Source organism: Pituophis catenifer, unplaced genomic scaffold, assembly GCF_029215685.1.
Source record: "Pituophis catenifer annectens isolate HBS135680 unplaced genomic scaffold, rPitCat1.0.hap2 SCAF_13, whole genome shotgun sequence".
Lineage (NCBI taxonomy): Eukaryota > Metazoa > Chordata > Lepidosauria > Squamata > Colubridae > Pituophis > Pituophis catenifer.
Window position 1 is genome coordinate 7,971,364 of NW_027256893.1, and position 12,243 is coordinate 7,983,606.

At 41.0% G+C, this 12,243-nt stretch overlaps 1 protein-coding gene across 1 annotated transcript in view; it reads left to right on the forward strand.

Moving 5' to 3' along the window:
- Positions 1-12,243, forward strand: part of SLC12A4 (solute carrier family 12 member 4) — a 79,790-nt gene that overhangs the window by 58,240 nt on the left and 9,307 nt on the right. Inside the window, exons 13-18 of the mRNA XM_070953168.1 lie at positions 389-507; positions 3,810-3,908; positions 5,078-5,197; positions 6,834-6,938; positions 7,436-7,604; positions 10,937-11,132. Coding sequence (XP_070809269.1) covers positions 389-507; positions 3,810-3,908; positions 5,078-5,197; positions 6,834-6,938; positions 7,436-7,604; positions 10,937-11,132 — 808 coding nt within the window. The remainder of the gene's footprint in view (positions 1-388; positions 508-3,809; positions 3,909-5,077; positions 5,198-6,833; positions 6,939-7,435; positions 7,605-10,936; positions 11,133-12,243) is intronic.

Genomic DNA, 12,243 nt, shown 5'->3' on the forward strand with positions numbered 1-12,243 from the left:
TCAGTCATTTGGATGGATTTTCTGTCAAAACATCAGCACCATATGCTGGATTTAAGTGGCTTTGCTAGACTAGGTTCTCATTGAGGCTGAGCTAAAGGCTGTGAGACAATAACAACTGAAACTGAAGCCAAGGGAAGTTGTCATACTCCTGAGTATGAAACTAATCCTCATCTGCCTGAGGTACCAAATGAAGAATAGAGAACACAGATGTTTCTCTCAGAAGTGAGGTGGAAGTAACTGTTTTGACCAAATGGGAGATGAACCCAACCAGTTCCTTATGAGCTCAAGTGATCAAGTGACTCATCATGAAAGGATGACATACAAAATATTTTTGTTCTTCAGTCTCTGTTTCTCCTCCTCTCCCTACCCTTTCTTTTTTTGGAAACAGGTGTTTGGCCATGGAAAGGCGAATGGAGAACCAACTTGGGCTCTTTTGCTCACAGCCCTGATAGCAGAGCTTGGCATTCTAATTGCCTCCCTCGATATGGTGGCCCCAATTCTCTCTATGTAAGTTTGCAACATGTTGGTTTTTAGATGTAGGGCAGGGATCAGCAACCTGGAGCCACATGTGGCTCTTTAACCCCACTTCTGCGGCTCCTGTCACTCAAAATATGCATCACAACCACCAATGTGCAACACCCACTGGTATGCGATTTATTGAGCTTTTCAACCCCCCCGTAGGCCAACCATGGATAAATCCAAGAAAAGAAAAGTTTCAGAAGAAAACAGAATGTTTAATTCAACTACATATGCTAGTTTTGTGGCCGCTCAAGAAATAGTCAGGCACGGGAAGGGTTTTGTGGCTCCCGGTGTTTTCTTTTCTGTGGGAAACGGGTCCAAATGGCTCTTTGAGTGTTTAAGGTTGCAGACCCCTGATGTAGGGGCAGAGGTGGGTTTCAGCAGGTTCTGACCAGTTTTGGAGAACCGATAGTGAAAATTTTGAATAGTTCAGAGAACCGGTAAATACCACCTCTGACTGGCCCCACCCCCATCTATTCTCTGCCTCCCGAGTCCCAGCTGATCGAGAGGGAATTGAGATTTTGCAGTAACCTTCCCCTGGAGTGGGGTGGGAATGGAGATTTTACAGTATCCTTCCCCTGCCATGCCCACCAAGCCACACCCACAGAACCCGTAGTAAAAAAATTTGAAACCCACCACTGTGTAGTGGGGACTTTTGGCCTTCTGACAAAGCACACCATGCATGGTCCAGTTTTGTAATTCCATGGAAGTCTCCTTTTGAGCCGAGTTAAAAATTTTGAAAGTTTGTCCTGGAGAAATGGATATGGAAGAGGTTGAGATAGCCTCTCTTTATTTTTTTCCACTCTTGGAGCAGCTCTGAATGTTTTTATGGGGTGATGTAGTTTAAATTTTTGGAATAGGATGGGAATTAAAGATGAGAATATGCTACCAGACCATTGGTGAGAGTTCAAGTTCCCAACTTCTAGAAGATACCTACAGTAGTGGCCAAAATTGTGGAAAACTTTTGGAAAAAGTGTATTTTCTAAAACTAGCTAATAACACCACTTTTTTTTTTTTTTTGGAGTAGCACCATAAAATTATATATCAACGGAAAGAGAATTTAATCAAGAATGTCATGCAATAACTTTTATGAAGATTTGCTATTAGAATAGCAGTTACAGTATAAAGAAGAAAAGTGAAACGCGTAGAAAAAACGAGATATACAAAAATTATCATGTCAGTTAATACTTAGTTGGGTAATCTTTAGCATGAATTACGACCTTACGACATCTTCCCATGGAGTGAACCAAGTCTTGTAGTTCTGCAGCTGTTCTAATGTGAAACCAAGATTGAATGATGGCTTCTATTAACTGGGTTTTATTGCTGGGTTGCTTCTGACTAACCAGTTTCTTTAGTCGGCTCCATAGATTTTCAATTGGATGAAGGTCTGGGCTATTCCCAGGCCATTCCAGCAATGGAATAGGATTATCTTGAAACTCCAAACAAAAGTGGTGTTATTAGCCATCAAACCTCAAAAATACACTTTTCCCAAACGGTTTCCACAATTTTAGCCACTACTGTAGAAGATGGCTCCCAAAGGTGCTTTTCCAAAGGCAATGCGATTTTCTTGTTGTTTTTTTCCTTGAATAAAAAAAAAAATGCAAAGTTCAGTGGAAAAGCACCTTTGAGACAACCATGACTTAGATCAGTGATGGCTAACCTTTTTGCCATCGCGTGCCAGGACGGGGGAAGTGGGGGGGATGTCACATGCATGCGTGCCCATACCCATAATTCTATGCTCCCCGTGCATGCGCGTGCGAAACCCCCCACCCTGCTCCCGGCACGCAATGGCCCAGTAGGCTCATTTTTCTCTCTCACCTGGCTCCAGAGCCTTTCTAGGAGTCTGGGGAGGGTGAAAACAGCCTTCCCCACCCCCTGGAGGCCCTCCAGAGGCTGAAAACGGCCCATTTGCCAACTTCCTGTCCCACCGGAAGTTGGCAAATGGGCCGTTTCTGGCCTCCGGGGGGTGGGGAAGGCCATTTTTGCCCTCCCCAGACTCCTAGAAAGGCTCTGGAGGCTGGGGACAGCAAAAAACGGGCCTTCCCCACCCCCCCGCCGAGGCCCTCCGGAGGCAGGAAACAACCTGTTTCCCTACTCCTGGTGGGCCCAGAAGGCCACACTGGAGCTGAGCTCGTGTGCCCACTGATATGGCTATGCATGCCACCTGTGGCACGTGTGCCATAGGTTCACCATCACGGACTTAGATGACTGAGAATCTCCATAGACATCTAGAAGATTGCTCATTCTTTATCATTTCTGCTCCTATGGAGAAGGAATTATAAGGCTTGAACAGATGCATCTGGAGGAATCTAGGCTGAAGAAACTTGATATAAACACTAAGAAACTTTTTGGTGCCAGCAACTTAAAACAAATAAAACCTGGAATTTAAAAATGACTGAGAACTTGAGTGAAGGCCGACATTTCATTAGATATCAGCCTTCTCACACAAAGTCTCTCGACAGCTCATGCCAGAACTCTGATGTTCGTGAGATCTGTCAGCCTTGTGAGATTTCAGACCTTATTACTAGATTTTGCTTTATTAAAGACAAATATTACTTAATATCTGTGGCACATAGGCTGTTCTGAGTCACTTGGTCTAGTGGCTGCCCAATTGCAGCGGAACATCAGTTATATTAAAGAAACAACTAGGGACATTCTCAGTACATTTCTGAGTGTTTCCTGGGATACACTTTAAAAGTACCACAAAATGTTGCGGTCAAAATAAGAAGTGCGTATTTTTATTCTTTTGGGGCCCTATTGCAGAAGACAATTTTCGACTGCCACCTAGCGTTGATTCTGATACATCATTGTTAAACCTATGGAAGCTTGCCTATTACTGCAGTTATTTCTCATGTCGTTATTACTTATTATTGCTGGGACAGTCTTCGAGCAAGTCTAATATTTGGTAACTTAGAAGACTTTTTAATTCTTCTGTTCTGTTTCCTTTCCTGTATTTTCACGGCAAGTCAGGAACATCTGCAGGGTATGTTAATAAAAGTCAAGATGGCACCACAAAGATGCAGTTGAGACTAGGTTGGGTTTCTTTAAGTGCATCACGCATGGAAAATGAGTGGAGCTTTCATCGCGCTGGTATTGCCATCTTGGCATTTCTGACTACACCCTGCAGAAATCCTGGCTTGCAAATTGTGCACAGCAGGAGTTGCTGCAATAAGATGCCCCAGAAAGCAAAAAGATGTTCAAATGAAATTCAGAATGAAGAAATGGGCAACTGCCAACTTTCATGCACTGATCCTCTCTCCTCTTTCTTCCTCTTTGCCACCCCAAATAAGGTTTTTCCTAATGTGTTACCTGTTTGTCAACCTGGCCTGTGCGGTACAGACTCTCTTAAGAACTCCAAACTGGCGTCCCAGATTTAAGTATTACCACTGGTAAGAGGTTTTTTTTTTTGAATAAATAAGCTAGGAGGAGAGTTGCTTCTAAAATTGCCCAGGAAAGGGAGGAGTCAATAGTAAAAATGGAGGAAGAAGAAGACAAAGAGGAGACTACAATGAAAATAACAGTGACTGATGAATTAAATCAGGGGGGAAATATATTAAGAGAGTTGGAAGATACTTTTGAAAAGGAGGTAGGAGCCTGGGCAGAAATTTTGGAAACTAGGCAGCGGAAGAGGGTAGAGGTGAGAGAAATACCTAGACTGAACAGCCAAGAAGCAGACAGAGATAAAGATCCAAGAGCAGAATATGGGAGGCAAGCCAAAAAAAGCATAGCAATTAAAGTATTGAAGCGGGCAAGAGATGATGGATAGATGATTTCTCTTTTTTGTTGTTGTTCTGGCTTGCTTTTCCTTTTCTCTCTCCTTCTTTTCTTTTTTTTAGGCAGGTGACATGATTAGAAGTTAGGTAGGATAGAAAGAAAAGGTCTTATAATAAAAGGTGACATTAAAAGTTAGAATAAGAGATAGAAATAAGAGAAGGAGGAATATTAATGTATACACTTTTGTATAATAAAATAAAAGCACTAATAAGAGAATAAATGGAATAATTGAATAATGACAGATTGCAACTTAATATAAACGTGTATCATTATTAGAAATATATAAGTATATTTACTTATATACATACATAAGTATATATATTAGAAATATATAAGTATATATTAGAATGTAATATGATTAATTCTATTAGTTTTATTTGTATTAGAATGTATGACATCCAGGTGCCACGCTGTTCATGCACTGATATGTTTGTTTAAAAAAAAATGAAAAAATAAAATGAAATTGTCTTCATGATCATGAGATGTTACGAGTCAAAAGCCCAAAACACTTGAGAATTTGTAAAACCAGAAGTGCTTGGAAAATGTCTCTTAGCCTATTATTCTTTTCTAGCCTGGTTTTGCACCTTATTATGTCATATTGATAATATCTGCAACCTGAATGCGTAAATAAACTGTTGCAGAGACTGCAAAATCTTGCATTGCCACCAAACACAGGTTCTCTGGAACCTTTTCATCCTTCTAGCTGTCCTTCTTCAAGAAATACTTGTATGCATGGAACCAGCCCTATCATAACCTAATAACATTTTGAGTTTTGTTTTCTTAGGACTCTCTCCTTCTTAGGGATGAGTATCTGCCTTGCCCTGATGTTCATCTCCTCTTGGTATTACGCTTTAGTGGCCATGCTCATTGCCGGCATGATCTACAAGTACATAGAGTATCAAGGGTAAGTAAATTTATAAGTAATTTGGAAGTAAGAGCCACGGTGGCACAGTGGTTAGAGTGCAGCACTGCAGGCTACTCCAGTTCAAATCTCACCAGCTCAAGGTTGACTCAGCCTTCCATCCTTCCGAGGTCGGTAAAAAATGGGGACCCAGATTGTTGGAGGTGATATGCTGACTGTATAAAACCGCTTAGAGCGGGCTGTAAAAGCACTCTGAAGCAGTATATAAGTCTAAGTGCTATTGCTTGGGAAGGAAGGAAGGAAGGAAGGAAGGAAGGAAGGAAGGGAGGGAAACAAGGTAAAGGAAGGAAGCTGTGGTGGCGCAGTGGTTAGAATGCTGTATTGCAGACTAATTCTGCCCATTGTCAGCAGTTCGATCCTGACCAGCTCAAGGTTGACTCAGCCTTCTTTCCTTCCGAGTTCAGTAAACTGTGGACCCAGATTGTTGGGGGCAATATGCTGACTCCACTTAGAGAGGGCTGTAAAAGCACTATGAAGCGGTATATAAGTCTAAGTGCTATTGCTATTGATTTAAGGTAGATGGAGGAATAAAATTGTAAAACTGGGCATTTAAGCCCCAACTGATCCCATCTAGACCATGGATGTCCAACCTTGGCAATTTTAAGGGTTGTGGACTTCACCTTTTAGAATTCCCCAGCCAACAAGGAATTGAAGTCCGGAAGTTTTAAAGTTGCCAAGATTGGACACCTCTGGTCTAGACATTTTGAAACTCCAAGGTGTTGCCAGCAAAAGGGCATTCTAAGACTTATATCTAGACAGCAAGACACTTGTGAAGTCCTTGGTGCTGTCTGAACTTGCTTCTTCTCTTGCAGAAAGCATTTCATGACTTAACTATCTAACATCATCAGTGTGAGTGAGTGTAGGATTTGCTTCTTCTATATATATAGTAGCTTGCCCTGTCAGCATTGATGGGGGTGTGAAGAAGACATTTGCTTTAATTGGGGCTTCCCTGGAAATAATGTGTCTATGGCGGGAGGAGGAGCTAGCGTATAAGAACTTTGAAACTTTAGAACTCCCAAGGTAGGTAGATCAGAATTTTGAATGGTTACTAAGTGACCAGTCATAAGTTGAGGAGTATCACCTGTATTGGATCTCTGAAAAAGAATAGTGTCCTGAATTAAACGGGCCTGGTAGCTCAGCAGACCAAAAGCATTGTGATTAACACCAGCTGTCTGCAATTACTGTAAATTCGAATCTCACCAGGCTCAAGGTTGACTCAGCCTTCCATCCTTTCAAAGGTAGGTGAAATGAGGACCCAGATTGTGGGGGCAATAAAGATGACTTTATATAAACATACAAAAGTATGAAGGCTATTGTTTAACACATTGTAAGCCGCCCTGAGTCTCCGGAGAAGGGCGGCATATAAATCAAATTAAAAAAAAAATTGACAGGAGCAAAGGATCAGAATAATCTTATGTTGCAGTATAGATTTATTCAAACCTAAACACAAGAATCTGGTCAGCTAAAGTTGAGTACTAAATTGGCTGCAGATAAGCGTCTTTGGAATTCAGGAGGACTTGGACTGTTTGTGGCAATGTCATGACTCTAAGCTGATAACGCATTTAACGCTCTGCCTGCTCTTCTTCTGCTACAATTCTGATGCTCTCTTTTTTATTAGGGCAGAGAAGGAATGGGGCGATGGGATTCGGGGCCTCTCTCTAAGCGCTGCCCGGTACGCTCTGCTGAGATTGGAAGAAGGTCCTCCCCATACCAAGAACTGGAGGTGGGTTCTTTCAATTTTAATGTAAATTTTGTGTAGGTTTTTTGTCCGTCCCCTCCCCCACATGGGGAAGTCAATGCATTCCTGACTTTGTCACCGCTTCTCTGTGATTCAAAATTAGATAGTCAACTTCTCTTTGAGGGCCGATTTTTCCTCAGTTGCTAAACTTCGAGGTACTCTGAAGTCACAAGAATATAAGTCTGGAAAGGGGATTGGCTGAATCACAGAATATTTGCAGCACAAATCTGATGCCTTTTGTGGTACTTAAAAATCAAACCAATGCCCTCTTTGCATTGGATTTGGCTTTGACCGAACCTTTTGCGTGAAACAAATTGCAATGAGCCAAAATGAGCCGGGGGCAAAACACTGAAGTAGCTAAAAGTCTCTTGGGAACAGCCAGAAGGGCCAGTCCTCTGCAGAGCGTCTTAATTTATTCCAGTTTGTTGTTGGAGGGCATGACCCCTGTCTCTCAAAATCCGCTTCCTTTTCTTCCTTCTTAGACCCCAACTGTTGGTGTTGCTGAAGCTGGATGAGGATTTGCATGTGAAATACCCCAGACTCTTGACATTCGCGTCACAGCTGAAAGCTGGGAAAGGGTTGACCATTGTAGGGACTGCCATTCAAGGCAACTTTCTGGAAAGCTATGGAGAAGCTCAGGCGGCTGAACAGGTGAGGCTTGGCGGAAGCAGGTGTGAAGGATTCTGTCTTCTGGAATCTTGGACCAAAATGTTTACAAGGCAACGCTTCCCTCCACCAAAACGAAAATTCAGTGGCAGATCAACCAACCACCATCTTAAATTTTATATGAACTTCTCTTTCAGCATTTCAAACCATTCATGATGGGTTGCGGGAGCTAAATTTTGTGTTGCTGCGATGAAAGCAAGATGTCATTGGTTAAAGACAGGTTTATTTTTGTTTTAAACGTTACTTTGGGTTGGATACATGTTAACTGATTAATTGGGGGGGATATATAGTTTTTTATATGGCAGGAGCTGCCACAAACAAGAGGGAATCAAGCTATTCTCCAAAGCACCTGAGGGCAGGACAAGAAACGATAGGTGGAAACTAATCAAGGAGAGAAGCAACTTAGAACTGAGGAGAAATTTCCTGACAGAACAATTAATCAGTGGAACAACTCGCCTCCAGAAGTTGTGAATGCTCCAACACTAGAAGTTTTTAAGAAGATGTTGGACAACCATTTGTCTGAAGTGGTGTAGGATTTCCTGCCTAAGCAGGGGGTTGGACTAGAAGACCTCCAAGGTCCCTGTTATTCTATTCCAGTGGGTCTCAACCTTCCTAATGCTGCGACCCTTTAATACAGTTCCTCATGTTGTAATGACCCCCAACCATAAAATTATTCCTAAAATAAATGAAAATATGTGTTTTCTGATGGTCTTAGGCGACCCCTGTGAAAGGCTTGTTTGACCCCCAAAGAGGTCCCGACCCAAAGGTTGAGAACCACTGTTCTATTCTATTTGTCAGAAACAAACTATCAAAGCTACTGCAGCCAGATTTATTAATACCCTAAGCCAGTGGTGGGATTCAGCCAGTTCGCAGCACTTCGGGAGAACCGGTTGTTAACTTTCTGAGCAGTTTGGCAAACTGGTTGTTGGAAGAAATCATTAGGGCAGAGAACCGGTTGTTAAATTACTTGAATCCCACCACTGCCCTAAGCTGAGTATTTTAAGCTCATCTAGAAACTGCCACAGGTACAGTATTTGTGGTATGATTTCAGAGGGCAAACAGGAACAAGCTTCTATTAATTGATTCTGCTACCACATTTGGAATACTGCATCCAGTTCTGGTGACCATGAGACAAAAAAATGATGTTTGAGACCCTGGAAAGAATGCAGAGAAGAGCAACAAAGATGATTAGGGGATTGGAGGCTAAACCATGCAATGAATGAGTGAGGGAACGAAGTTTATTTAGTCTAACAAAGAGAAGGACTAGGGGTGATATGATAGCAGTCTTTCAGTACTCGAGGAGCTGTCACAGAGAAGAGAGGTCAACTTATTCTCCAAAAGACCTCTGAGCAGGATAAGAAGTGATGGGTGGAAGATCATTAAAGAGAGATTCAACCTAGAATTAAGGAGACATTTCCTGACAGTGAGAGCAATTAGTCAATAGAAACTCTTGCCTTCAGAAGTTATGGATGGTCCATCTCTGGAGGTTTTTAAGAAGACATTGGCCAGCCCTTTGTCCGGAATGGTACAGGGTCTCCTGTACAGCGTTCAGTGGAACAGCATACTTCCAGAAGTTGTGGTAGCTTCATTTGGACAGCCATTTGTCCATAGGGTCTCCTACTTGGACAAGATTGGACAAGAAGACCTCCAGGGTTCCTTCCAGCTCTATTATTCTAGGTCAGTGATGGCCAACCTTTTTGCCTTCGTGTGCCAAAAGCGGGAAGAGCACAGGGGGGTCATACCCACGTGTGCCCACACCCATAATTCAGTACGCCTTGCCCCCACGCGCATGCGCACGCGACACCCCTGTGCTTTCCCCGTTTTTGGCATGCGATGGCACAGTGTACCCAGTAGGCCCGTTTTTTCGCCCTTCCCAGGCTCCAGAGGCTTTCTTGGAGCCTGGGGAGGGCAAAAACAGCCTTCCCCACCCCCTCCGAAGGCTCTCAGAGGCTGGAAATAGCCTGTTTGCCGACTTTTGGTGGGCCCAGAAGGCCCGAAAATCAGCTGATCAGCCTCCGGCATGCTATACCTGCGTGCCGGAGCTGAACTAGGGCAACGCTCGCGTGCCCACCGATATGGCTCCATGTGCAACTTGTGGCACGCGTGCCATAGGTTCGCCCTCACGGTTCTAGGTTCTACAATCTAATATCATGAGTACAATTCACTTCATTGAGGAAGGGTCTTTGTGTAATCTGCATTCAATTAGTCTCTTCCCACTTTTTTTTTTTTTTTAATAAAACACATTTTATTGGTTTTTTTCTTTTCTCCTCTCCCAACTTCACCCACCTTTTTCTTCCTTTTTTTTTTTTTGAACAGAGTGTTGGTCGTTTCTTATCTTACACAATTAGTCAAATTCAAATACATTTTACTCAATTACAATTTTTGTCAATATCGTCTTCCCCCGCTTTCCTTTTTTTTGAATATACCTCAGTATTTCTATACTTGCATACATAAACACCTTCTTCATTTATCCCTAAATTCTAACTTTACTATTTATACATATTTGTCCTCTTTTATTCTTAAACAATTCATTCTTTTTCTTAATATATGTATATTTGTTTGTTCAGAGCTGCCTTTCTTCCACTTCATCTTTTTTTTATTGTACAGCAATCTTTCTCCTCAAACCTAGCCTCTCCCTCTTCTCCTTCCAACTTTCTTTCCCCACCTTCTTCTTCTTCTTCTCTACTTCCCCTTCCCTTCTTTTTCTCCTCCTCTCTTCCTCCCTGTCTTACCTTCTCTCCTACTCTACTTTCCCTTCCTTTCCTTCCTCCCTACTCTTCCATCCCTCTTTCTCCTTCCTCCACCCTTCCGATTCCTTAATCTCTCTCTATTGCTGTATTCATTTTCAATTTAATGTTTTCCATTGTGGAGTTCAGGCAGCCCCAATCCCTTTTTAATTAAATATTTTAATTATTAACAATATATTTCATCTTGTTCTCTTTTTTCCTTCAAATCTTTACTCAAACACTTTTCTAATCTCTTATCTTTTTTAGTTTTACCAATATTTTTTTTTTGAGAAATATATTTATTGATTGAAATTGAATGTAAAACTGAATGAAATCGAAATGATAAAAATGATTTAAATGTTATACTTGCAAGAAGTCTCTTCCCACCTTATGGTGACTAAATAAATAGTCTTCTTTAAAAAATACATTGGTTTAAAATCTCTGCACCAGTGGTCATGTGGATGCCAACAGGTATTTCTAAAACGCAGTTTTGATTTATCATCTGTAAAAGGATCAGATCTTTGTGTTTTTAATGGTCTTCTGGCCACTTCCCATAATGATGACCCTTGGATCTCTATGGTTGTCTTCCAGACCATCAAGAATATGATTGAGATTGAGAAGGTCAAAGGATTTTGCCAAGTTGTTGTAGCTAACAAAGTGCGTGATGGCATTTCCCACTTGATACAGTCCTGTGGATTGGGGGGCATGAAGCACAACTCGGTGGTGTTGGGGTGGCCCTATGGCTGGAGGCAGAGTGAAGATCCTAGAGCTTGGAAAACCTTTATAGGTAAGTTCAAAGGATGTTGGTTAGCATCCTTCTTTCTCCATTGTGGCAATGATGTAAAAATTTTTCCAAGTTTAGGTTGTATTATTATTGTTGTTGTTGTTGTTGTTGTTTAAATTTATATACCGCCCTACTCCCGAAGGACTCAGAGCGGTGAACAGCCAAAAAATAAAACACACATAATAAAAAATTTAAAAACAATATAAAAGCCCATTAAATAATTTGGGCCAAACAATTTAAAACACCCCTATTATTTTAAAACAAATTTTTAAATAATTCAATAATTGTTCATATTGTTTTTTAATAGACAGATTATATCAAATTTTAGTTTCTCTAATTTATGAAAGACCTTTCTTCTTTTAACCGCTGAGTTAAGTCCATTTACATTTATTGAAATTAATTTCCTTTCTTCCATGTTCATACTTTATATGTAGGTTTTGCTGCTCTAGTTGATCTAACTTCCCATTATTCCTTATATTCCACAATACTGCGCCTTCTACTGCTTCAAAGCATCCTTCTTTCCCAAGCATGATTCAAGCATTGTTTTCTATGGTGAATAGTAGAATGTCTAAAATTAATTAACTAGAATTTGAAATCTGGCTGTTCTGCTGCCTTCGGTACTGTTGTGAATTTGCAAGGACTTCTGTTGAAAATTCTGATTTGGATGGATTTTAATAATCTTACTAAAAAAAATTATCTGCCTGTAAAAAGAGTTTCTGTGTGTAGAATTTTTCCTAAGTCTTCTGTATCCTTTCTTATTTCATCATTTCTTAATAGTTTTATATTTCTCAAGGAACGAGGGGACACAGAATGATCTTGGGACATTATGACTAAAATCCACAAAGGGCTGTTCTCACTTTCAGCCCATGATAATTATTATTAGTTCATGTGAACTTTCACAATTTTATTTTTAAGAACTGTGGAAACTACTGTTTTATCAAATTAGGATATTATTTTGAGTAACTCAGGTTTGTCAACATGGATTGACTGTAATGATAGATCAGAGTTTCTTTGGGGTTCCAGTCAAGGACTTCGCTTAGATTTTCCTGGTAGAGCCAAGGTGCAAAATATTTCTTCCTGATGATACTCTTCCTGATTAATAGCTTTGTCAATT